General features: G+C 45.2%; 1 protein-coding gene and 1 long non-coding RNA gene across 4 annotated transcripts; one reads left to right on the top strand and one right to left on the bottom strand.

The window, feature by feature from the left end:
• Positions 1-265: 265 nt before the first annotated feature.
• NR2F2 (nuclear receptor subfamily 2 group F member 2) lies at positions 266-13,533 on the bottom strand. Of its 3 annotated transcripts, none has more exons than XM_045561843.1 (3): positions 12,736-13,533; positions 4,438-4,965; positions 266-1,727 (listed from the first exon to the last, which is right to left on the bottom strand). In XM_045561843.1, the coding sequence occupies exons 1-3, from the start codon at positions 12,776-12,778 to the stop codon at positions 1,453-1,455; spliced, it is 846 nt and encodes a 281-aa protein (XP_045417799.1). In that variant the 5' UTR covers positions 12,779-13,533; the 3' UTR covers positions 266-1,452. The 3 variants fall into 3 exon arrangements, with proteins under 3 accessions (XP_045417799.1, XP_045417797.1, XP_045417800.1); XM_045561841.1 differs by lacking the exon at positions 12,736-13,533 and adding an exon at positions 6,495-8,542; XM_045561844.1 differs by lacking the exon at positions 12,736-13,533 and adding an exon at positions 5,184-6,486.
• Positions 11,748-25,733, top strand: LOC123645207. The gene is made up of 3 exons (XR_006737442.1): positions 11,748-12,134; positions 23,957-24,042; positions 25,667-25,733. It is a non-coding gene; the product is annotated as an uncharacterized LOC123645207 (long non-coding RNA).
• Positions 25,734-27,514: the final 1,781 nt, after the last annotated feature.

Below are 27,514 nucleotides of genomic sequence, written 5' to 3'. Positions count from 1 at the left end.
CCTGGAAAATCCATTTTTAATTAAAAGGAGGATTAGGTCAATGGGGGTGGTTTACTATATCAGTATGGCACTTCCTAAACCATAGATAAACCATTAACTTCAGTTCCCCCCCCACACACACCCAAATTAAACAGGCAAATACACTAGTCCACCTTTGAACAAACTGACTGAGAGGAGTAAACAAATGGAGCCCCCCGGCTGCTCAGCGAGAGCTCACAGGGGCTCTTCTGGATGGAAAGACAGTGACTGGGGACAGCCAAACAGGTTTCAGATATCAAATAATATTTTAATTTCTGAATACTTTCAATTTTCCTTGGAATATAACACACAAAGACTCGACCAAACAGTTCAGTTATTATAACTTTTACAGTATACAGAAATGTTGCACTTAAAAAAAAAACCTTCAGTTTTTTTAAAACACAAACTGTAAACTCTAAGATACTGAATCAATCACGTTACCTATAAGTGCCAACAGTGTTATTTTGTCATGCTGATTTCAATGGTATTTTTTAAAAAGGGAAAATATCAACAATTATAATACAAAGGGTTTGCAAATATACAAACAGATATAGGATTTTCATAACAATTCAAGAACTAAGCGGGACCCAATTCAAATTACAAAAGTTCACTTTTTATTCAAAACCTCAGCATGTGTCTTGGACACATTCCTTGGCTGCCAATAAATTCCACAGTTCATTCTCTTTCTTAAAATATTTTTAAAAAGCTAGGTTTGTCATGGTGTCTTTTTTGGGGGGAGGGTAGGGGAAGTTAAGTGTTGCATGTGGTTCCTCCAGTTTTCTAATTAGAGTGCTCAACTCCATCTAAAATTTTTGGTCACCACTTGTAAGTGCGTTTCCATCATCTTTGAGTTGCCTTTTAAAGTTTTATGTCTTCCTATGATATTTTCATGGACTCAGTTTTAATTCTTGCAGAACATATATTTTAATGATACACAGTTTTTAAGAAGCCAAGATTATATCAAAACTTATTATAGAACCACAGAATAAACTGGTTTGGAACCAGAAAAGTACAAAAAAGAACAGCTAGAGGTACATAGACACAGGACAATTAATAATTTGGAAAAAAAAAGACTTACTTTCCCATTCTGCTAATTTTCTCCCAATCTCCTTAAATGCACTTTTAGCAATATTTTTCAAAAATTTACCAAAAAAAGAAAAAGACTAATTTCCTTTTTATACAAAAATGATAAGTAGCAAGTTGTTCTGACCGACACAGGAGTTTTTTTTTTTTAATGCATTCTGTAAAAGTTCATTTGACAGTCTTTTTTTTTTTTGAAATTCACAGTCCATTAAATTCTTCCCCTCTCTTCTTTTAGCAAACTTGTAACATCGTTTTATATCCTTTCTTAACAGAAGGAAATTAAGCAAACAAACCAGTCTTTTGCCTTTTCTTTCTCTGTTTCACTCCCCCTCCTTATTTTGATTTATTTATTTATTGAATTGCCATATACGGCCAGTTAAAACTGCTGCCGGACAGTAACATATCCCGGATGAGGGTTTCGATGGGGGTTTTACCTACCAAACGGACGAAAAACAATTGCTCTATGACTGAGGAGGAGACGGTGCGAAGGGAAGGGAGGCGAAGCAAAAGCTTTCCGAATCTCGTCGGCTGGTTGGGGTACTGGCTCCTAACGTATTCTTCCAAAGCACACTGAGACTTTTCCTGCAAGCTTTCCACATGGGCTACATCAGAGAGACCACAGGCATCTGGAAGAAAGTTAAAAAAAAAAAAAAAAAGAAGAATAAGAATTCAGTCATCAGATTAAGAGGTTTGAAATGGGTCACATGAGGTGTGTGCACAGTGCTCTGTCAAACTGCCCCAACCGGACAGAGTTGGAGCAAATGTCTATGTACTGAAAACTTGGGGTGGGGGTGGGGGGTTGAGAAAGAGCATGAGATGGTCCTGGAGTGTTTGCTTTAAAATAAAATGCAGCTCAGAGCGCTACAGGCTTTCACTGCCCCAGTCCTCAGGCTGGGTCACTGGGAGGCCCAAGCAAAAGTACACTGGGTCTATCTGGCCCATGTCAGTAAACAGATAAAACCAAAACTGCCAGCACTCTTCCCCCTCCTCTGTAAATAATAGTTCAGCTTATAATTATACAGTGGTGGTGGTGAGGGGGGACAACCTGGCCCAGCCCCAAGTAATGGCGTCCACGACCCAGCCTCAGATTCTCCCCAAAGAGGGCGACTCATTTTTCTCCAGTCTTTGAAACTGATTTAAGTGGCCCTTTAAAACTGATCTTGTCAGTTTAGCCTATTGAAGGGCAGCCATGCAAACTGTGATCTCTCTGTTCATTTGAGCTGTTTCTTTTCCCTCTTTTTCTTCTCTCTCCCTTTTTCTCCCACCCCTCCCTTTATTTTTTAAAACCTAGGTCCCTCCAAGAAGCACCCCCTCCCTGTTATCTTCAGGAAAACACTTTTCTTTTTCTGATACGTGAAAATACAATAAGTGCCTTTGAAATGAGAAGCTTCTTGGTAAAGGCGGTTCAGGTTGTGACCTGACCTTTTGGGGTTCCCCAGACAAGACTGGGGTTAACACATGCATACTGTGAATCATTAAAACAGATATTTAAAAATAGCCGCCACCATCTCCACCCCAAGAACCAGAACACACATGTAACCTTCTCATATGTGTACCCAGGACTCTGCATGTCTACAAAATGCATAGGTGTCTATGGTCAGAAACTAAAAGATCTGTTTGCATAGGACTCCTTTCCTCGGCATCAGTGCTGTGTCTCCCTCTGAATCAGATAACAGGAACCTTTATCTCTTTGTGAGGCGATGTACATTCTCCATACAGGCCTCCACATTTTGCAAATAGTCATAAATTAAACTGTTACAACAGTATCAGGCATTTTTTCCCCTTGAAAGACCAAGCGTAAGGCTAAGAGCTAACAATGATATCAAGAAATTCACCACCACCCTCTTTGTCTGAGAATATGGGCTGAGTGTTGGGTTGTGGGATGTGGTGAAAGTGGCTGTAGGGTAGGGGAATATCCTGCCTGTATATTTGCATCAAGCAAACGTTCCAGATATGAAGGGTTCATGAGAAAAATAGCCCAGATCCATGTCTCTGAATACAGCTTCCCTGCCCAGACTCTGCCCTCTGATCTATACCTAAAGACTTGTTCTAAAGGCAGAATCTGGGGTGACTGTGGGGGGAGGTTTCATGTGAAAAGCAGCAATGTGTAAAAGCAGTTTGAGGACTCAGAAGGTGCAAGAGATTCAGCTGATGACCTGACTCCCCAGACTTCTTTCAAACAATAAGGAAAAGACTGTGGACCTCCTTTTTGTTTGCCACATAAACTATACATCTCTCCTAGTTTCCTGATTACAGGCTTAAAAAATTGCAGTGGGTGACTAGGTTCCAAGCCCTGCCAATGTCCAAATGTTTGTTATTCTTAACCGGGAACCCCTTTCCCCTCTCAGCCATGACAAAGGGATCAGCTGTCAACTTAGTACAAGAATGTGAAGGGGGGTGGTGATTTCCACCCACCTGGGCTACGCTGAACTCAGCCTGGAGGCAGCCAAAAGGCTCAGGTGTGGCCCCAAATGGAAAGTCAGACACTTTCAAAAATCATTTGGCCTCAAGAGTTAATTAATATCAGATCTATTACTCACACAGGTTAAACTACATGCAAACTAATTAGATTTCATAATTCAGTCAATGATGGTTTTATATCTCCAGCAACATTCATATCCACCTCAAGCTGGCATACACTTTAGGTTGTTTGAAAATTGCCTTAAGTGTTTGCCTGGGCAGGGGAAGCAAGAGGCCAGAGTCTGCAACTTCCAGCAGACATTCTGAGGAGTTATGATGGTCCCTTTCCTCCTCTCACCCTTTCTTGACAGCTCTTTTCCTCTCTCCTGGCAGTCTGCATTATTTTAATAAGAATATGACTTTGAAAGCTGCTGCCCTCAGGTTGGATTTGCCGGGAGTTCCAAATCCTACAGAGTTAGCAGGCAAACTTTTCCCCTGCAGGGGCAATGCCTAGGCTACTTCCATTAGTTCCTGTGCCCAGGGGCATCTCCTGGGGGCTCAGCCAGGGTGCTAGAGAAAACCAGGGGCTTGAGGAGATTCCCCTGGGGCCCATAGGGCCTGGGCTCCAGGACGGAGTAGGAGAATGTATCCCAGTCTGGATACTGTAGCAGGGGACATAGGCCTGAAAGGCTTCCCTATGGCCTATTTTGGGAATCTGTGTCTGAAGCATCCTTCCTGCAGCCCAGCCTTCCTCTCCTCTCCCCAGGACAGGCCTGGTGGTGCCCAGCAGCTATACAAAGTTCCAACTTCAAGTTGCACTCAACAGTTTGGCCTTTCAAGGGGGAGGCTGGGCTTGCCCTGGGGGCTCCCAAGTTCTCTGGGCCCTAACCCTGGGCTAGGAGCCCTTGGGCATGAGAGGACAGGGGATCTTCCTACCTGAGGTGAACAGGACTATGGCCTTGAGGCAGCTGTACTCGGCAGAATCGACGTGCAGCGCCTTGAGCTTCTCCACTTGCTCTTGGAAGATCCGTATGTGGTCCATAAAGGCGACCACCCGGTCGGCGGACATGGGCGAAGCGTGCAGGCCTGCTGCGGCCAGGAGCGGGGCGACGTGGAGGGGCATGGAGCACTGCGCAGCATTCAGCACAAACAGCTCGCTCCAGGTGAGACGAAGCAGGGCCACCTGGTCCGTGATCTGCAGGTCAGGGAAGAAGGGGATGTTCCGGGCCCACTCAACGGCGCTGAAGAGCATCCGCGCGGCCAGTTCGCAAATGTTCTCGATGCCCATGATGTTGTTGGGCTGCATGCACTGGCTGCCGAAGCGCGACGTGGGATAGGGCTCGGCACGCAGCAGCAGGGAAATATATCCGGACAGGTACGAGTGGCAGTTGAGGGGGTCCCCGTTGGTCAGCGCGAACTGCCCATGGGTCGGCTGGGTGGGCGGCATCCTGCCCCTCTGCACCGCTGCGGGGAGGAAAGGAGACACTCCGCAGTTAATGACCAGCCTTGGTCCCCAGGTCCCCAGCAGGGTCTGCCCCAGCCCGACCCCCATCTATCCCAGACCCCAAGCAGCGCAAGAACCAGGCAGGCCTGCCACAGACCTGGGAACCGCAGGGCTCCCAGCACCACTCCTCTCAAGTCACCACCCAAGGCAAGCTCTGAGGCCAGAGGGGCACACTTGCCTCCGAGGCCCGCTCGGGGCTGGTCCGCCGAGGACCCAGAATTGGCCACTTTGCCTCGGGGTCCACGGCGCTGTGGGCGGGATGTAGCATTCTGAGGGCATCTTTCTTCTTTACAGCTAAACAGCTGATATTTCTTATTGATTGGAGGAGAGGGAGCGGGAGGGGCGAGTCTGGGGGGAGGGTGAGACGCTTTTGCAAAAGACACAAGTGTTCACCCCAGACGGCCTGTGGCCACCCCTGAACGACTCTCCCCCAAACCCCGCAGCCCCAGCCCCAGCCCCAGCCCGGCGGGGAACCCCTGGTGAGAGACATGCAGAAAGCCGAGGTCTGGCGTCAGTCTAATCAGTGTGCTCGAAGAAAGAGACCGAGGGAGAGGGCGGAGAGAGACAGGCCGGCCAAGGCGAGAGGAAGCCGGGAAGAGGCAGGGAGCAGGCGGCCGGCACCAGCGGAACCCGGGCAGGGCCTATGAGGGCCGGGGAAAGCCGGAGAAGCTCCGGCTCAGGCTGTTATCTGACTCCGGACCGGGAGAGTCGCTCTCGCAGAAACACAAAGAAGCCCCGGCGTTGGCTCGCCCCAACCCGGAGCCCGCGCCCCGCGCCGAGCGCGCCATTGGCAGAGCACGGCTCGCGGCGCTCGGCGAATTTTATATCACAAAGACCCAACTCGCGCAGAGCGAAAGCAGCCGCCGAGGGCCCCTCGCCCACCCTTTCCTACTTCCTATTGCGCTCTCCTCGATTCAAAAGTGAAAGGAAAAAAGAAAACAGAGGTATTTTTTTTTTTTAGCAGAATGTTAATCCACGGAGGGTCACATGAGCGCTGCCCGGGCGGCAGCGTTAATACGGCGAAGTGCATAAAATTGCCATTTGTAATTTGAACCTCCTGTACAAAAGTACAATCTCAGGGTTTTTTTTTTTTTTTTTGAGAAGGTGGGGGCTGGGGAGAGGGGTGGAGAGGAGGGACATATGTTGAACATGCAGGAAAAACAAGGAGAGAGAGAGAAGTAAACCAGGCTTTAAAACAACAACAAGTACCCCATCCCTTGCAGAAAGGCAGACTCCAATGAACTCACAATCAATGCAAAGAAAATGAAAACAGCCCAAAGAAAGAATAGAGAAGGAAATCAGTCGGCCAAAGCATGCGGATTTAGGGGTCTGGGTTCCAGTGCAGAACTCGCTCCTAGTATAAAACCCTTTCCGCTGCAATACGAAGAGAAGAGCTTGGGGCTTGTGTGTCCTTACCCAGAGCAGGCTAGCCAAACGCACCCAGGGACCCGGGACCCTGGGCGAGGGGGGAGAAATGAGAGGCCGATACCTTCCCGTCTCATGCCCACTTTGAGGCACTTTTTGAGGCGGCAGTACTGGCACTGGTTGCGGTGGTGCTGGTCGATGGGACAGTTCCGGTTGGCGCGGCACGTGTAGCTCAGGTTCCTCCGCACGCTGCGCTTGAAGAAGCTCTTGCAGCCCTCGCACGTGAACTGGCCGTAGTGCTTGCCGCTCGACTTGTCCCCGCACACCACGCACTCGATGTGTTGCTGTTGCTGCTGCTTGTCGCTGCCTGGGCCACCAGGGCCGCCCTGGCCACCGGCCGCCGTCTGGGCCGGCGTGCTGGCCGGGCCCCCTTGGCCGGGCGTCTGCGGCGTGTGCGGGGCGCCGGGCGGCGGGCCGGGCACAGGCGGCGCCTGCGAGGCCTGGCTGCCCTGCGAGCCGGGCACCTCGTCCTGGGGGTCGCGCCACGTGCTGACTACCATTGCCATATCTATGGGGGCTGCGTCCGGACTTCCTGCTCCCCTGGCTGCGGGCGGCGGCGGGGCGGCGGGGCGGCGGCGGCTCCCGGGTCTCGGGCTCCGGCGCGCCGCCTTTTGTGTGTGCGAGGGTGCGAGAGGGCGCGGGAGGGCGCACCGGGTGGCTCAGGGGCTGGTTGGTTGAGGTTGGTTAGTTTTTCCTTTTTTGTTTTTGCTTTTGCAAAGTTTTGTCGATTGCTTGTCTGGCCCGGTGTGTTTGTTTTGTTTGTTTTCCTCGGCTTAGCTTTGTTGGTTTCGGGGGGCTTTCCGCCGGGAGGGGAGGGGAAGGGGACAGGAGAGCGAGTGGGAGCAGAACGTGGAGAGAGAGGGAGGGGAGGGAGAGCTGCAAGTCGATTGTCTGGCTTCAAGACAGAAGTAGGAGGCAAAAAAAAAAAAAAATCTCTCCAAAGATCTCGCTCGCTCTCACTCTCTCCCTCCCTCTCTCGTTCACTCTCTCGCTCTCAGAGCTGGTGTGCAGCCGAGGAGTTGGCGGAGGAGGAGGAGGAAGAGGAGGAGGAGGAGGAAGAGGAGGAGGAGGAGAAGGAGGAGGTGGTGGAGGAGGAGGAGAGGCGACTGTCCGGGGGCCAAGTCCAGGGCAGCCCACAGTCAGCCATTCAGGAAAGCCATCGAAATCAGGAGGACTAGGAGATCGGAGGCGCCGGGCGCGGGTGCGCCCAGGAAGCCAGGCAGGCCGGGGCGGAGGCCGGCGGCCCGCGGGGTGGCCGGAGCGCTGCCCGGGTCCGGGGGAATCAGCATGAAAGTGGTCCGCGTCGGGCGCTGCGCGGCGTCGTCCTGGCGCTGGGCCGCCGCCGCCGCCTGCCCCGGGCGTCCGGCGCGCGCCTCGCTCGCTCCGGCCGCTGCCGCCCGCAGTCGCCGGGTGGAGGCCGCTCGCCGCTCCCTGCGGGCCGCCTGGGCCGCCGCCGCCGCCGGAGCCGCCGCCGAAGCCGCCGGGTCGGGCCCGGAGCCGCCGCGTCTAGCGCCGCCGCCGCCGCTGAAGTCGCTGCTGCCGCTGCTGCCGCCGCCGAAGCCGCTGCTGCTGCTGCTGCCGCCGCCGCCTCACACACATAGGGAAAGAGTCAACTCGCCGGCGGCGGGGGAGAAATGATAAAAGAGAGAGAGGAGGGCAGATCACCACCTAGAAGCACATCCTTCGTGCGCAGAGGGGGGAGAAAAAGACGGAAAGAAAGAATGAAAGAGGGGAAAAAAGGCAGCACGGCACCCGGAGAAAGGAGGCAACTCGGGGAGAGGAGGAGGAGGAGGAGAAGAAAACACACACGCGCGCACGCACACACACACCGCGGAGAGAAAAGAACAGAGAATCAAAGTGATCAAATATGCTAAAAAGGGGGGCGCGGGAGGGAATGCGATTTATAGGCGCCGGGGCTGGCAGAAGTGGCTTCTCCGCGATCAGCTCACTGAGCTCTCTATATAGTGAACTTTGACACGACTGCTGCAACTTAGCGCACGTTGCCATGGCGACGGCGCGCCTTATAAGGCAGCAGCCGGGGTTGGCCTGGCCAGGCGCGCGCGCGCCGCCCCCTCGCCGTCATTGGCCGGAGCGCGGCGGCCCCGCCATGGCGGCCGCGGGCGCAGCCCGGTCCTAGCGCGAGCGGTGTCACTGCCGCGGCGCGGGGCGATCGGGGGACGGGGGGGGCGGGGACCGGGTGGCCGCGCCGCCGCTGCTGCCGAGCGGGGGATGGGCCGTGCGGGCCCTGGGAGCGCAGCCCCCGCTTTCCCGACACCCCGCACCCGAGGCTTCTGCCCTGGCGGGGAGACTAACGCAGCGCGCACTCACAACGTCTCTTAAAGGCTCCGCGAGAGGCTTTGGATGGAATCGAGGACTTCGCCTGTCGCAACTTGGCGATGCCACGAAATCCGCCGCTCGCGCACCACCCGGGACTCCCGGCGCATCTTGTTGCCCACAATGCCAAAGAAAGAGAAAAGTTCCCTAGTTTCTTTGCAGAGAGTAGGGGGAAGGTGCTACTAACTGAGAGCTTGCAGGCATTTCCAAAAGAAAGATTTGGCCAAATCCGGGTGATGGTAAACTCTTCTCTTAATCAACTCTGATCACTGGCTCGGTTTGATGGCTCAGTTTTTTTTTTTCTTTTTTAGAGGAAAAAAGTCGTTTAGCGTTTGTCTTTTCCTTGTAGGGTTAACATTTCACAGGTATGTGGCCTGACATTTTAATTGCTCAAATAAAGCATCTCGGATGCTGAGAAGCAGAAGTAGACTTCATCTCATTGTCATGACGCAATTAAAATCAATTTTCCTCAACTTTATCCCCTCTCTTTGGTTTCAGCTAACTCTCAAGCCAACATCCTGCCACACACCCAGTCATGGTGAGAGGGAAAAGACTTCTGCCTGCTGATGGACAGGCGGAGGCAGCCGACAAGCCTCCCCTATGCACACCCTCTGTACACACATGTAAGCGCACATGTATCAGATGCACATTTGTCAATGTACACAGACAAAGACTTCAGCGACTATGCTTCTAGGTCATAGAACAGTTGAGTACAGACTTCATTGTTCTTCAAGTTCCTTTTAAGCATTCATATAGTCATTAAAACACACCCAGAGATTCTGCCCCAAATTGGAAATAATACCAGTGCAAGTCACAAGAACCACACACAAGCCATATTCTATCTCAAGAGAGTCACTGCAAAAAGAACAACTTCATAGCCTATGTCATTCTGCTCAATGTGCTAAAATCATTGATACACTTGTGTCTTTGAATTCCAGAGTGTTTGGTTTTAAACATCAAACATGTAGAATTGCCCCCAGAGCACACTATATTCCAATGCAGTAAACTTGCTATTTGATTATGACCAATTAGTGGAGTATTATTATTCCACATTTATACAAGAAAATTGTGTCTCCCTCATACACACTTTGCACCAAGAAAAACTGTATGCCGGCAAGCCAACCAGGTTTATGAACAATTAAAATATTGTACAGAAAAGATGCTGAGCTCCAAGGAAAAAAAATGAACAAGTATTAAAGAGTAAATTGACAACTACAGAAAAGCATCCTTGGTAGCTGAACAATTGAAAAGATAAAGGTATTTTAAAAAATAAACCATACATATAATTGGCATGTGTAGATTGCACTTTTGCATTCAATTCTTTTTACACACATTGGCAGAATAAGAGGTAGGGACGAAGTGCAGATATGGGCAGATAGGGGCTGGTTTTTAGGAAAAGAAAAATCCTCTTTGAGCTTCACTCCTGAAACAGCGTAAGCCCTCAGTCTTTCTCCGAGGAAATCATATTTCACTAAAGCTGCAGGTGCTGAGATTTTTTGAAAGTTGTAAAAAAACCACAAAAAACAAACCTATAGTGGACACTGAACTATCATAAACCTAGTGTGTAATAAAATTGCCACAGAGTGAAGCCAAGCTGAGAATTTTAGGTTGATAAGGGACACAATATAACTTTCTCCTGAAGAGGACAAGAAGGAGGAAAAAGAAATCATTTCAAAGGAGAAGGTTTTGAGTTTTGTTTGTTTGTTTGTTTGTTTCCTTTCAACCTCTATTGATTCAGGAATTGCCTAATGCTACAAATGTCAGTGGATTAGGGCAAGTTCAGCAGAGGTGTGGTGAGGCTGGGATTGAGATAGGAAATCTAATGGGCATTCCCATCTCAATTTAGTAGAAGATGAAAATAATTGATTATAGGGAAATCATAATCTTGCCTCTTGAGTGGGGAGACTTCCATAGCAAGACTACCTTTTACAAACATTCGAAGTGGCAATTTTGAGAACGAAGAGCTTCCCCACTCCATTTAGAGGTTTTGGGAATTTAAAGTACGCTCTGACCGCTTAGATTGAAAATGAAGAATTTCCCAACCACCTCTTACAGAATTGGAGCCTGCTAGGGAAACGATCACAGGGCTGCCATGAAATTAGAGGTGTTTCACTCTGTATTTTAGGACTCATTCATTTATGAAAATGCTGTTACAAAGGGGAAAAAATCACTATATAAATTGTAGTTAAGTTTACTGCATAGAAAAAGAGACAGGATTAAAGACTGAGTAGAAAAAAAGGCAAAAATATTTTAAAATGTCTTCCTCAGAGATGCTCATGTGCTGTGACTATAAGATTAAAAAGCTCTCAGACTAAAAGATAAATATCAATATACTGTTATTGTTTGTTTTAAAAAACCCAGCTCAGTCTTTTATTGCAGATGTGAATTTATTTTAATGAGGGGAATGGCAAGTTTTAATTTGGCTACAGAAAGTTGGACAAACATTTGTCCTAATCTGGAAAAAAAAAAAAAGAAAGAAAGAAAGAAAGAAACTAAACACCCAGGAATATAATTTTCTTGTAGAAAGTGTCCTGATGGGCTGTAATTCTTTACAGATTAAATCACAATATGAATACAGACCCCAGCAAATGCCGAGTTTAACTCTGAACTCAGTGGAAACCAGTTCCATCCTCCAGGATTCATTGAATTCCTCCTTTCCCTCAATCTAGTCCGTGTGTGTTTTTCTCTTCCACCACACTGGAGCTCCATGAATAGGGAAAGGGGCTTCCATTGTGTCCCTCTGAACTTCCAAGTCAATGCAATTTTTAACCACTGGCTTGTGGTACTTTGAAAATCACCAGGGGCTGTCAGAGTTGGGTCCTCTGAAAAATTTACAGTGCTAAATCAGAGCATATGCTGGGAGGGAAAAAATTGCTTAAGATTGGAGCAAGTACAGTATCTGTCTGCCCCCTAGTGTAAGAGTCCTCGCTGCCTAAAATTCAACTTTAAAAGAAAAGGAGCTCTTAAAGGGAAACGACTTTGGGCTCACGTAGGCATAGGAGAATGAAACTTCTGTACATTTTAATCTGAATAATTCTTCAGGATTTAAAATTAGTTGGCTCTGGCGTGGTTGGACCGTACTTGAATCTCGCCACCTCTGCGTTTCCCGAGTCACTGGCTAAGAGGTGATTTTTTTTTTTTTTTTTGAACTGGGTTTATGTGCGTCCCCCTCACCCCCTCCTCTCTTTTTCTTTCTCTCTGTCTCTGTCGTCTCTCTCGCTGGCTTTTTAAAAATGAGGAACCGTTCCTTGAACGTTCTGGACAGAGCACAGAATTGCTTCTTAAGTCAGCCCGGCGCGGGTGCAATAGACAGCAAAAAGGTAAACGTTTGCCTGAAATCCGCACGCCAGCTCCACCACCCCGCCCGATGGTGAGTACCCTTCTCGTTGCGTTTCTCCTCCTAGCTTAACCGAGCGCTTGCCTACCCGAACCGCGGCCGAGGGCGCTGGGCTAGGCTTTTCTCCCTCCCTGCCTGCCTGGCTGTCAGTTGCACAAGGTTGCAAAATGAAGCGCAGAGGCAAATCGCACAGTAAATTCTGGTACTTAGTGAGAGCCTTAGCAGCTCCTTTGCTAGCAAACCGAGTCGTCTGCTGCTTGGAAAACCACGATTATAGAACTGATTTTTAGTTTGCTCTGTGGAAGGAAATGAGTTTGAGGAGACAGAACGAGGGGATGGGAGGCACCGCAGTCTTAACGCTTCGGTTTAATCATATTTTGGCAGCTTTGCAATTGTATTTTCCCCCTCTCCCCCTCCACCTCTCCTACCACACACATGTAATAAAATATGGCAATGCATTGAATTGACTCTGTCCCCCCTTCCCCGAACCCCTTAAACCACAGTCCTAGGCATTTCATACACGTTAGCAAACCGATTTTTTGAAAAGCCCCAAGTCATCCCCAAACCCCACACAGCACAAGGAGAAAAGTGAGAAAGGAGAGAGAGAGAAAAAAAATACTGTAAGTAAACATACCAAAACCATATTTGCCTTGTTCAAGGTCCCAAACCGCTTGCATCTTCCTCCTAAACTGGAATAACTCTCCTTTAGTTTGGCGGGTGAAATAAACGCTTTGTTGGCCCCCTGAAAAGATGTGTCTTTGATAATTAAAGAGAATCTCTTCCTCGGTGTTTATCTAAGCGATTGTGCAAACTGATAAAAAGTAGGCACTAGCCTGCAGGGAAAAAGAGGAAAGGTGAGGGGAGAGATCTTCCACCTCAAGGAAGTGCTTCCCCATGTATTAGGCGCTCTCAGCCTTGGAAAACCCTGCACACTAACTTTAGAGAGACAAGGTTTCAGGGAGCTTTGTACATAGCTGCTGAGGAATGCAAGCCTCGCCTTTAAGAAAAAAAACCTCAAACCGTAGGTAGGAGATGTCTGGAGTGATCCTTGTCTCTCATCTCATTCCTTAGAAGGAAGAGTGCGTTGTTACACCTTGTTTGGGGCTGGAAAGACGAGACTTTAAAAACACCCGTCCAATTGAAAAAAATCTCCCAACTTAATGAGTTTAGTCGTAGGCTGGAGCAAACGGCTCAGCCTCAGCAGAAAACCGCCAACAACCATAGGCGATATTGCAGAGCAAGACGACCCAAGGCACAGCCAAATTCCACTGTTTGGGGTCGAGAGGGATGGAGACTAATCCTAAAGCAAGTTGGAAAAAAACCGAGGTGGGAAAGGAGGGGGAAAAAACAGCAGCCTCGCAGACAGGCAGACAGGCTCCCCTCACCCTGGATCAAAGATAGAACTTGAAACAGGAGGGCAACATTTTTCCTAGGAATCCGTTGGAATCCTCATTTTCTACTTTTAACTCAAGTCTCCCCAAGTGATTTTTCCCCCTCTCCCCTGTGGATTCGTGCCTCCCCCCCTTTCCGGTCCCCATTCTAGAACTTTCCTGAAGAGGAAATCAATTTCTTTTTGGGGGAGGGGTTCCCCATTTCATGCCTTCAGATAATGAATGTTTAATTCACCCCCTCCCTTTGTCCACTCCCCAAAACGAATAAAGGAAGCAGGAATACGGTAACTAGTGAAAATTGAGAATAAACTATGCTGCCTCTCACAGTTTAATACTGTTTTAACTAATGGATTTTTTTGTTTTGTTTTGTTTTAAGAGAAGAATAATGGGGAAACACGGATCTTTTATTTTAGGAAACTGTTATGGTAAGATGTATGTCAGACTTGACAAATGGAACTAACGCTCTTCGGCTGCTTCTTGTCCTTGTCTTAAACAGGAATTAAGTTAAACACAGTGCTGAATGTTAATTACATGTTTACTGGCTAATGAAAATTACAAATGGTTTTGCCACCTCAAACAATGATGAAAACTCTGAAGACACTGTAATTATATACTTTGAGCAAAATAACTCAGAATATTGATCATAAGAAGTGTAAATCTTTTTTTAACTATTCATTAATACCATAAGTATGGGCTACAGAAGTTTTTCCTTGCGGTTTGTCTCATCAGTTATACTGAGTGGATGGATGGTGAGGCTCCTCTGGGGAGGTGGTGAACTCATTCTCTTAGTAGAAGGAGGTCACTTGTGTAACTCAGGGGTGCCCCCTCCCTTTTGCCCCCGCCCCCTGAAACCCCGGCAGAAGGTCGAGGTATAGTTGAACTGGAAGGCCCAGTTCAGGGCAGGTGAAGGTGATCACAGCGGGCCTCTTCCCTCCCCTCCCCTGTCCTTCTCTCTCCTCCTCTCCCTCCTCCCTTTCCTGCCAGGTCTGATCGATGACCGCCTTCCTCAGCCTGGGCGCCTGTGGGATAACCTGGCATTCCAGGTTCCTAATGGAGGACCAGTTAGATCAGGAAACTCACCCGCACCCCAGCCATGCAGCCCTGACAACTTAAATTCCCTCCTTCAGAGAGGACTAGGGCAGTTCATTGCAAAAGAAGAAGAAGAAGAAGAAAAAGTCGGGGATGGAGGTGGTTAGTGGGTAAGGTGGCTCAGGCACCACCTGAACCAGAACTGGTTTTCCTGGGTTTGGGAGGAGAGAAAATTTTTGTTATGGTTTTCTTTTAACTTTGGCCAGAGTTGTAGTACTGGCAGCCACTCCGATATCAGGGGTCAAAGGTGAGGGCTGTACTAACCCTAAAAGGCTGGCCTGGCCAGAAGGCCAAGCAGGCAGGGTTGCATGGATTTGTCAGCCGCACCACCTGGCACTTCCGAGGGGGTTCCTGTGAAACCTACACTTGAGGGTCACAGCACCGAGTGCGGGTTTTAAGTGGAATATTGAAGATATTCAAAAAGTGCCCTAAGCTTGTAGGACTGGAGTCCTTTTTCCCTGAGAATTCCCAAGGCGCTGGTCTTTGTCTTAGAAGGAATGGAGTTTTTGAATGGTGTGAAAGGGACAGAGAGGGTCGCTTCAAATCGATTTTACTTGTCCTTTCTGTCTTTTCGGATCAACGCCCTTCAATGGGCACAGAGGTGCTCTTTCAACCAAAAACTTGTGCTACATTTTCTGCCTGTATTGGTGCTAAATACAATAAGCACTGGGCAGATTTTTTTCTTTGCTCTCCAAAGCAAGAAAGCACCCTAATTAAATTGTTTTATATGGACAGTCAAGACTGACCAATTAAGTATGCATTAGTATAAAGAAATAGTCTGAAGATAAGGCGTTTTAGAAAATCATGTGTCAGACAAAGGAGAGGGCGCTAGCTTTTGGGAGGGGTGCGGACCCAGCAAGGTCACGCATCTTCCTCCTTTGGCCCCAGGGGAAATGCAAAGGCCGGGGCCCCAGGTGAGAGGGGAGCAGGCTGGCTAACAGGTGGGTGGCAGTGTTGGAGCCTTTCAGGTCCGCGCCGGGTCTCAAGAGTGGTGGAGGCGGAGGGGTTGGTATCACTCACATCCTACTGGGGCAAAGTAGCAGTCCAAGGTGGCAGGTACCATAGGATGAGGCGAGACCGTGCGGTGCCCGACTCTAGGTCGGGCCCACCGCCTTGTGTCTCACGTCCAGAGTGCGGCCCTACAATGATGAAACAGTGTGCGTCCCGCGAAGGGCGGGAGGGCCAGGGGGCACCGACACTGCCACCACCGCCCTCTCACAGCCAAGATCAGGCCAGGAGGCCCCCACCCAACACCTCCAAGCTAAGCGTTTTCGCTTCTAAGGAAAGGGGAGCTTCTCTACGAGGAAAGTAAAAAGTTCCCACCCGACGCCATCCGGCCGGATGGGCGTCGAGGACCAGTCACTGGAGTAGGGGAAAGGCCGAGAGGTCGAGGAAAAGGAGAGCGGCTCCCCGTCCAGCAAATGCGCCTCTGGGCTTCTCCACCCCCTCTCCGCCCTCGGAGGTGTGGGCGGGCGGACAGCCTCTCTCCCCAAAGGAGGCGCCCCCAGAGCAGGGGCCGGGGCCTCCCCGCGTCGCGGCGCAGGGCTGTGATAGGTGGTCCCCGGGCCGAGGGGCCGCGAGAGCGCGGCGCGCTGCCGCTGGAAGGGCTCCCGGGGCGCACAGGGCGCCCATGGTTGTGGGGAGGGAGGAGTGGGGGCGAGAATTAGAGCCTGGGGAAGTGGCTGAATGTCTAAAGTAAAAAGGTTGAAAAGCCAATTTTCCAGGCGCGCTGTCGCCCCCCCTTTGCTGGTTGCAGAGGCCGTAAATCAGCGGCCGGCGGCCAGGGCGGGAGGAGCCCCCTCGGCGGGCCCGGCGCGGCCCCGCCCGGACCGTGCGCACCTCCCGGTGGGCCCCGAATCGATCCGAAGCCTAGCTGAGGATGTCACCGCACTAAATATTTACTGATCACACACAAATAGCCGGGGCTCGAACGATTTTCCTCTGTGAGGAGAGCGCGGAGAGAAGGGTAAATCATTTTATTAGTGTGGATAAAGCCCAGAGCACACTCCGGGCTGGAGTGTTTTAAGATGTGTCTTCAACAGGATGAAAAGAGTTAGGGAAATCGATACTGAGTGATTAGAAGCCCCCGGGGTGACGAAGGGGGACTGGGCTTTCAGGGATTTGGCGAGGCTGAGAGGGGGGAGCCAACCTCGAGGGGGGCGGCCCGACCACCGCCAGGGAGCTCCCCGGCGCAGGCCTCTGTCCCTCCCTCCTCGACGGGAGACGCGAGGGCGCAGCCGGAGGCAGGGGAGCAGCCGCCGCCCGGCTTCCCGGGACCGTGGCCAGGCCAGGGCTACGCGGGCCGCCGCGGGGCCGAGGGCTTAGGAGCTGCGGGCTCCACGCCGCGAGTGGCACTGCCAGGTGGCCACGGCAGTGTATCGCAGGCGCGGCGCGGGGACGCCCGCATGTCCCACCACACGCGGTCTTTGCTGGCACCTTCAGGGAGTAAAGGTGTGGCCTCGAGGGGTTGCATGTCTCCTCCTGGCATTTCGGGGACTCTTCCCAGCCGCGACCCGCAGCACCCCCGAACTTTCTCCTAGAAAAATCTCTGCCCATCATCTTCTTGAATATTTTTCAAGAGGACCCAGTGGCCCATCCTAGCTAGCTGCCTCTCCCTCCCACCCTCCGTGTGTCTAGGGTGGCCGCCGGGTGGCGGAACCCGCTGGGGGCCGCAGGGCGCGTGGATTCCAGGTTCGCGGCTCATGGGCAGGTGGGGCGACGTCTGAGGCAGAAGAGGAAGGCAGGGGGCAGGGTGACAGACACCAACGAAGCCACAGGACATCTCCGTTCTCTCAAGGGCGGGAAATCAGCTTTGGGGGTATCAGGCCACACCCAGCGATGAAAACCCATCTGGGACTCCTAGGCTGGGTGCAGGGGACTAAATGGCCGAGGAGTAAAAGACAGGCAGGGCTTGCTGAAGTTAGGAAGGCTTTGAGGGGAGCTTGCTGGGAGGGAGAGCAAAACCTTCTTCCCAAAATCAGGCAGGAAAATCCTGGCGCGAAAATGGCTTTTCACGTCTCGAAGCGCGAGTCTCCCTCGCTACTGTGAACCAACCTTGAGGTTCGACACAGCTGCAGACCATCAAGTAGGCACTAACTGGGGGGAAAGAGGGGCGGAAGGTGAGGAAAGGGGAGAATCTTTTTCGTTTCTTCTTCCTTTTCCAGCTCCGGATCTTTTCCTAAAAATCCGCTCTTCCTGAAGAAACTGGTAGACCCCTACATATATTTATTTATTTGGAAAGGTTCATTCCCTCCCACCCCCTTCAATTGCTCGATTTTCTTGGCAGCTTGAGGGATTCAGTTCAGGCTGCCCTGCTTGGCTCTTTGGTGCAACAGGAAATACAGCTGCAGATCCAATTAACCGTTTTCCAGAAGAGAGATTTTTTTTTTTTAAATATGAATCCCAGTGGATTGGAGCGATGTGTTCAGGTGTGAGGCGATCGCTACCTTGAATTCCTTCCTCGGTAATCCTCTAATTCCTGCGTTGGAAGCTCCAAAGTATCACTGACCTGGAGGGTGTCAGGAGCCGGGTCTCCATTAACCCTTCTTGGTCTTGGCCCGAGCGAAGGTTAACTACACTAATCTACCAAAAGAGGCTGTAGCAAAAAGCAAGCGAAGAAGGAAGGGAGGGAGGGAAAGGAAAGGAAGAAGGGAAGGGTAAATTCACTCCAGTTACAAGGGTTTCAGAGCTCTGCCTTTCCCTGGTCCTTCCCCACCTCTACCCTTCCTAAGAGAGCAGGTTTCCATTCAGAGAGACAGCAGTCTCATCCATCAACGCAGCGCACTCCATGACGATGGACTTTAAGGAATAAGAAAAATATAACGTAGTGAAATATTTTCTTCTATTTAACTGACCACCCAGTTCACTTTAAAAATATTTCGAACATGTATACAACAGATTATTGTGGGAGAAAGTTTTAAAAACTGCAAGTAAAAAATATTACATAGTTTACCTTCTTTCATTTGAGTAAAAGCTAATTTAGAATCTTGTCAGTAGCCAAATTATAGCCATAAAATCTCGATGAGACTAGAAAAAATGTATTCTGCAGGTTTCAAACCTGGTGGCATATTAATGGATAGTTATGTGATAGTCATATGCATGAAGGTATATGGACATGGATGTGTATATATTCTTATGGTGTTAGAAGTTCCTTGATGGATTAAAGGTTCATATACTCAAGCACTAGAGAGAGGCTGTCACTCATGTGTACATTCCAGGAGTCTGGCAGAAGGCAGTGCAAAAAGGAGTTTTGAATGAGCTCCTTGGTATCACCATTGTTGAAATACAAGCTGAAAGCAACTTAGCAATGGTAAAGCTATTGTGGCTCGCAAAATCATAGAAAGACACTTCAAAGTAAAAACATCAATTTTCTAATTTGGAAGCTTTGGCAGAGCATTTAAATGAAAGATGAGCATCTTTTGCCTAATATATTTATTTAAAAATTTAGGGATATGCCCCTCTATTTTACTTTTCAGTGGACTGAAGAATTAAAGGAGAATGGGCTGTAGCTAGAGGTGATGGCATAAGGGTACTCTCTGCCCATTTAACCAAGTTTGATGTGGGCTGGCTATACATGCTTTTAATATTAATATTATATTGCAAGACAACTCCTGCTGAGAAAGTTCTGAAGACATCTAAAGCCATGTGGACATCAGTGCTTTTTTAGTAGTGAGAGTGAGGGATGATTGTCTGATTCTATATTTTTCTCTTTCTCAAGAACCTGGTAATGAAATCTGTAAAATGACAGTTAATTTTTGGTATGTCAAAAAAGCATTAATCAAATGGTATCAAGTGTCAGTCATTTAAATATGAAGATGTTAGTAAGGCAAATATCCAGATAAATTAATGTTGTTAATTAGCTGCATCAGTGTATTTAAAGAAAATACAAGCAGAACAACAAAGGGGATTTATTTGATTTAATTTCCTTAAACCACAAACTCAAGATGAATTTCAGAAGGAGAAAAATAATTTTAGTAGTAATTCTCATTCTATCATTTTTTATAAGCCTTTAAAAAATATTTTCAATATATAACATATAATTAGAGAAGTAAGTAGATGGACTGAGACAGACACTGCCATAACAGGGAAACATTATGCATGAATTTAGAAAAAAATTTAATTAATTACATTACAACTTCATTTTTTCTCTTAAAATGCTGAGTTCTTGAAATATTTGAAGGTGCATGTTAAGAATAAGTAAAGAACTTCTGTATAAAATTAAGAGGAGGCTATTTAACATCATAGTCAGCTTCTTGACCGTAGGAAATATTAGCTTGAGAGTTCACAAAGTGTGTTGTTTAAATAAAATTTATACTAGTCTTTTTAGTTTGAAGACACAGTAGAGAAAGGTACCTTTTCCTATCCATCTATTACAATTCATAATAAATTAATCAACCTTATCTAAGAGATTTCTATGTATATGATTGAAGTAAATTGATTGAGATGATGTCACTTTAAATAGTTAAAGCAAAACTGAAAACATTAAAGGAAGGGGATATTGACTTCAGTGAAAAATGTCACATTGGTTATTTCATGACAGGACCATATCACATCACATGTCAGGGAGAAGAAGTTAAAAAATTGAGGAAACTAATTTCTTTGTAGAATGTATGTTAACTTATTTATTTACTTCCAAAGATATGTTGCAATTTTTTATTTTGCACATACTTTGTTGCAACATTGCCAAGTAATTAAAGAGAAGCTAGTATTGTGAAATGTAAACAGTGGAGGTTTAAAAAAGATATTTTTCTGTATGGTCTCCTCTGAGTGATAAAGATTTATGTTTATTTAATCACTGATTTCCGTTCATGTAATTTGGGTAAATTTAATGGCTTTTAAAATTATATAGTATTTTGCTAAAGTCTACATTGTTTATAAATTGAAAACAAATCCAAAGGTATTGAATCTTTTTCAGGAAGCACAATTGAATGTTCAGTTATTGAAGAGCTGCTATTTCAATCCCCCAGGTTCTATTAAAAACAAACGCCTAAACCTGTTCTTTTTTCCTAGCAACTCTTAAAATTGCAACTGGCATGGTTGTGGATAAATGAATATTTAATATGAGTCTTTAACTCTCTTTTCCTATTTTCTCTGGAAATGCCTTTAATTTGTCTCTTATGCTTATGTATTTTAAAAAGTATTAGTATGCAAGAATTATCCACCCCCTTTTAAAAACCAGTGAATAAAAATTCTAATTATAGAAAAAAGGTGTGATGTTTATACTGAAGTTTCAGTAACACACAAAGCTTTCTTAATAAACTAGAAGAAACTCTATCCTAGATAAATTAAAATAGGGCAGCTGTTGAGTACGGTTTATATTCATATCCTTCTTCCTTCTTGCCTTTGGTACTAAGACTAAGGTACTTGGGCTTTTGTCTTCACATACTGTCTATTGTTAACTGAGTGAATTTCTGAAATTAAAAATATATTTTCAAATTGTCCTGCCTTTATAGCTGGATGAAGTATTAAATTGAAAAAAATAATATTCACATCTGTGTTCAAATTTGTATGTCCAGGCAATAATGAGGAGGGGAATACTCTGCAAAATGCCCCATTCTCTCCGCCAAACAAAAACAAAACATTATGTATGTTAGCTCAAGAGAAAAATAATTCTTAGGTTTCAGTGTGTTGGAAATATAGGCACATTGTTTCTACAAGGGAATTCTTACTAAGGTTTTTTTTTTAATTTTTAAACTTTATCTACTAAGATGGGACATTTCAGTTTTACAGATAATTTTTGAAATTTAAAACCAGTTGTAACTTTGCAGGCTTTTGGTAGTAAAGGCAGATTTGTGAAAAGTAAGCCTCCAAAAATAAAAGGCATGATGGCTTGTCTTAGTTTTTAGGGATGTTATAAAACTCTTTTTAAAAAAAATTATAATAGCATGCTTTTTTGAGTACAAAGTGAGATGATGATAGGAGGAAAAAAGAAGAACACTCCTCCCCATGCTCCCCCACCAAAAGACCCCAGATAACAACAAAACAAAACAAAACTCCAATCCTAAACCCCACCAAAAAGCCCCTTACCACTTCGGGAAAGTTTCTGTGTAACTGTACCTCCTGCCAAATCTCCTAGTTGGTCAACTTTTGAAACGCAGTTAGACTGCAGTGAGCAGACTGGCAGCCTCAAGAAGGAGGCAGACTTTTGGAGCTCAACTCCAGAGACCTACCACTTAGAGGTAAAGTTGGGAAAGCAACTGTTGAAAGTTAACCTCTCCTTTCCAAAGGACGTTTGCAGAGGCAGGACAGTGAGAGCTGATATAACCAATTTTATTCTTTTCTCAGGCATTCCTAAGTTTTATGATTCCCCCCTCCTTCCATTACTATCTGTCTTTGTGCCTCCAGGGCCAGTGAAAGAGCAGGGCAGATTCTAGATTGCTTTCAGAGTTTGCCTTCTCTGATGATGGATTACCATGTCAATTTAAACGGCATAGGATTAATTTGTTTCAATGATTTCTCTTTAGGCTGAATGCCAGCCGTTTTTCTATCTCTCTCCTTGCTCTTCAGAACAACCACCACCACTAAAAAAAGAAGGAAAGAAAAGAAAAGAAAAGAAAAAAGAAAAAAAAGAAAGCCTTCTTTCCATATTCTAAGTTAAGAGACAATAATGGAAATAGACAAGTTAGGTGTAATGTTGCAATGCAGTTACAGGTCTGAGTGTTTTTATCTCTGCCTATGAGGCTGAACATACAGTCAGTCACATTAAAATGAAATTGGACTCAACATTTATTCAATAAATACTTGTCTTGTAGATAATCCAGTGCCGAGTGCTTTTGACACATAAGGACTTAATTTGTCTTGGATAACAAGTTATTAATATGGCACATTTAAACTTGCCACCTACAATAAGGTTATTGAGATCTATAACAAAAAAATAGTTTGTGTGAGGGAGGGAGACATTTTTGAGAATACATATCTTTATCATATATACACACACAAAAACTAGTAACACACAGGTACAAATGCCTGTGCACACACTCAACATATATATATGTATATATATATTTCAAATCACAAAAAAAGTTCAGTAAAGTTAAAATATTCCATCCATTATGTAGATGTATCTAACCTTTCCAAAATAAAAATGTGTCAGAGTTTTTTCTTTTGAAAGATTTCTAAAGTGCACAAGAAAAATACTGCTCAAATCCAATTTCTTTGCAAGACCAAACCTATTATGAGGTTGAAAATGGCACAAAAAAGCACTTAGGTGCAATCCAAAATCAAACACCCCCTCCACATTTTTCACCTACACTAAACATACAGCCAGCCAGAGCATGTTGCTGGTAGAATAAAGGCAATTTAAGTGAAATAATCTATCCCCAAAGTGATTGTTTTATTTCATTCTTTAACGGGAGGTCTCCCAGTGGATACAAAAGGACAGGAGAGGAATTTCATCCTATAGACTGAATATGTTTGGCAAACGTAACTATTGGAACCTTAGGCTTCTTTTTTACCCTCTTCTTCTAATTGCCTCTCCTTTTCCCAGCATTCCCCCACAGTGAAATTTACAACACAGTTCATAATAATAAATTGCATTCTAAATACGAACACAAATGGATTTTATAGCCTTCTCCTTTTCTTCAGCCCTCTCAATGCACAGGCGGGTTTTATTTGAGCAGGTTCTACTTTTTAAGGACATACATGATCAGAGGCCAGTGACTGTCAGAACTGGAATCCATGCAATTTTAATTTGTAAAAAAGTTGTTGGTTGCTAACCTTGGGGGAGACTGTGCATCTCTAAGAAACCAAATCTCTGAGAGCTCTCCCTGGGAAATGATGTTTCACATGAACAGAAAATCCAGGCAAGAAAGGCTAATTGAATGAAGAGAGAGAATTAGGTTAAAAAATAGAGTACAATCTAGTATCACATTTTCACTAGTGTAACTTGAAATGAAGGTGTCTTCAAGTCGCCAGTGTTGCCAGAGTGTTTAGATGTTGGCCACAGATGGGAACACCTATTGAAATGTGTCTGAAGAAGATTAATAGGGCTTGTCACTGTTGGGAAAGCACTGCTTTGCTGTAAATTTCTACCAGCACAAGATGAATTACCGATGAATGCTCACTTATCAACCCCATCACTATCGTTCGACACTAAATCAAATTGAGAAGTTATCTGCAATCAGAAAATTTCTTTTTAAAATAGACATACACCTTTAGGCCCCAACTCTTAATAATCCCACTCACAAAACAATTCCCCACCCCATGATGCTTCTTTAGCTTAAACCAAATTATATCTCAATAATGAATATATTTTTAAGTTCATATCCAATGTACAGCTGGCCAGTAGCAAAGTTTGACAGCATTTTCACGAGGGTATGAAGGCTTCTTGGAGGTCATCATTTAATATTTAATAAAATGTGTTCTTTTGACTTGTAGATTTTTCTCTCCTTTACTTGGAAGGCAAAGAAGAGAGTGGGTTTGCTGCTCTAAACCCTGTGACCTAAGAGTCATCTAATGCTCTGGTAAGATCAAATTATGAGAGAACTGCAAGGTTAGGTAGAGAACAGTAGAATAGGATCAAGTAGATGACAGGGATAATTGAGGACATGCATTTATTTTTTACAATTTAATGCATTTTATATATCTCATTTTAAGGTGATTTATTCGAGAAGCAAAATGGAGACATTATCTTTTTTTATTATCTGTTAACCAACTCTGAGCATCCAGAGGTTTTCCAACCTAGGGATTAAAAATGTTTTAATAAGACCATCAACCCTTGTATTTTTATGGGGATCTACCTGTTTAAAAAGTGCTCTCACATGTATGAATCATTTGCTTTTCACTGAAATCCTGTACAAGTAGATATTGTGAATTCCCATTTTGCCAATGAGTAAACTGAGACTCAGAGAGTTATCTGAGGTCATGGAGCTAATAGGAGTACAGTCAGAATTTGAATCTGTGTCTTCTAGGTTCCTTTCAGGATTTTTTCACTCCAACTCATGTAAATAAAGAAGAAGAAAAAGATAATGATAACACTAATAGCAGCTAACATTTATTATATACTAGAACTATGGTATAGTTCTAGGGTGTGGCTAAGAGGGTGTGGCTTCTGGGAGATTGGCCCTAAGGCACTCAGCACTACAGGAGGAGGTCTCCATGTACTTTTTCTTGCCTCAGGAGAATCCTGAATATGTAAAACAATGATGCTTCTTTACAAAAACATAGCTTCCTTATTTTCCAGATAAAAGCAAGAAGAAAAGTATGAGGTTTGCAGAGATTAGGGGACTGCCTCAGGGTCGTACAGCTGGTTGGTGACACAGTGGAAACTGGACCCCTTTCTCTTGGCCCCCAAATCAGGAATCCCCAACCTCCTGAGAACATTTTCCCTATGAACAAAAAACATACTTTAGACCATCGGATCATGTCCCTATTATAAGTATTTCTCTATTTTATGATGTGATACTTTGAGTGGACTATTATTGGTTGTTACATGAAATTTTCCAAAGTCTTCCCCACAATAATTTTTCATAAAACTTATTAAACTAACCAGCCAAATAGTCAAAGCTGCAATGAAGAATCACACAATAATAAGAATATTCTGTAGTCTCTACTAGGTCACAATAATACTCCAATCTGTATTTATTAGAACCCTCCTCTGATGCTTCCATAACCAAAATTACTAGATTTATATTCTCTAATGGTTCCCCAATGGGAAAAACCTGTGTTTTTTTATCTTCCTTTTCCTGTCCCAAATCACCCTTCTACATACATTGCCTGCTTTGGGAACCCTCGTCTGGGTTTAATCAGAAGTTGCAAGACAAAATGTGCATTATTAAGAAATATAAATATTTTCAGAAGCAATCAAAAGGATGAAAGATTGATTCAGCATCCAGATTGGGCCTAATTTGAAGCAGCTTTGTTCTAATGAGGGCTACTGGGATACAAAGTCAGAAGCTGTTGTGGCCACCAGTTGGAAATTCCAACACATTAGAATAACCTGTCAGGATTTCTCTTGCTAGATAGGCTGAAACACTTTTTGCAAGGTATATTCTCCAGTCTGTGGGCTAAACCACCTTCCTTGCCTACCCTTAGGGATTTGTAATAATCATCTTTGAGAAATCATAACTAATTCTTTCTTCTCTTTAGAGTTCAGATCAGCAAGTACCTCCCTTTTCCCAACTCAGAAGTTGGCATAGCATGAACTTTCATCAGAACATTTTGGCCTGGAGGCATCTGTATTACAATTTATTTCTTGGCTTAATAAAAGGTATCACGTTATCTACCTGGTCAATCTCTATTGGCTTTCAAAATAGAGACATGGAAAAACCTAATAAGCCTCATTAGGATATCTGCTTTAAAAACAACTGGGCTGCCTCATTTAGCATGTTGCTTTGAAATGTCCCAGCAGAGCTGGGTGGTCATTGCTTGAATAAAGGTATTGCTAATTTGGGATCTTTGTTAGTCTGGTAGCTCTGAAAAAAAAAAAATGCCTAATGTGTAGGTGGAATTTTAATACACAAGGGATCAAACCCTGATTGTTGTATTTTGTTTTTGTTTTCTTTCTTTCTTTCTTTCCTTTAATCCCACTTTTTGTCCACATGGCCATGTGTGAGAGATGGCTTGATTTTCTTGATATGGTTCACCCATCCACAGCTGGAATTCCAAAGAGGACAGAAAATGTCTTTAAAATCAACACAACTCAGGGAGCCTGAGAGAACAAGTTTTCCTTTGTTGTAGGGTATAGTATTATTTGCTGTAGGTTTTTTGATATACATTCTAAATTAGGCCTGCAAAGGCATGCTTCATCTTTAATTCATCACTCTCAGCTGAAAGAGATTAGCAATGTCTAGCACGCACCCCTCGTATGGTGCTGACCTCATCAAGTATGGTCTGAAATTAATTAGCCTCATTCATTCCAAATGGAAAAGGATAATGGAGCAGCATTTTAGAGATGACCATCACAAATTGTATGCAGCATATTTAAAAGGCCCCTATTTTCCAACCATGTAGATTAAAATTCTTTCCAGGGCTTACAATATGCCAGAGTTATCAAGGACCCAGAGCAGAGCCTGGTCAGGTTTCATGTATATATGTTTGTGTGTACATGTGCATGTGTGTGCATGTGTGTGCAGAGTTGTATGTTGCATGAGTGTTAGAGTCCGCGTATAGATGTATCCATATTTAGCTGGCTTGCTCTCTAGAATGACACCTGAAATACTTGACAAACAAAAATCTGATGTTTAATACCATTTTATACGATATAGTAGAATATGTTAAGTGGACTTTTTTGTTGCCATTAAGTGGAACATGCTAGCACAGACTTTGCTGCTATTTTTCAGTAGAATGCTATTCATACTCTAATTTAGAAACAGAAAAGCCTCTTAAAGAAATGCTCAACTTTTCTATTTTAAGTTATTTTTGAAACTTTCTATGTCTTTTCCCAGTCCCTACTGTTTGATCATATTTTAAAACATGATTTAGGACTAAGTTAGATTACAGAATCACTTAAATTTACCATCTTGCTAAGATTAGCTGATTTTTCCCTTTTGGGGATTGACTAAGCACAGCCAAATTTTTGAATATCAAAACCGCTTTCTTTTCTAGCCAAGAAAATCTTGACCGGGGTTCTTTTGGATTCTCAAAGATGTTGTAAAGTTTATTTTTATGAACAGTAGATTTGGGACTACAAATTGGAAGAAAAAAAAAGCTCATGACTTTTTTGGTGTGTTTTCAGGTTTTATTTATTTTTTAATTGTATGAAATGTAATTTATGAAAAGATCTTAGCAGTATTTGGGGGGAATTTTATATAGTATACATTTCTAAAGAAAAAAAATTATCCCAGTATGACTGCTTAGTTAAATTAAAAAGTAGGTATTCGGTGTGATGTAACTACAGAGTTTCTACTTAACTCTTGGAGTGAAAAATGCAGTTTTAGGAGAATAATCTTTTCAGAGCTCATCGATAAAATTAATTTTCATATGTAAGTTTTTTAA

This window comes from Lemur catta, chromosome 9 (genome assembly GCF_020740605.2).
Source record: "Lemur catta isolate mLemCat1 chromosome 9, mLemCat1.pri, whole genome shotgun sequence".
Classification (NCBI taxonomy): domain Eukaryota; kingdom Metazoa; phylum Chordata; class Mammalia; order Primates; family Lemuridae; genus Lemur; species Lemur catta.
This window is presented reverse-complemented; position numbering and strand designations above follow the sequence as displayed.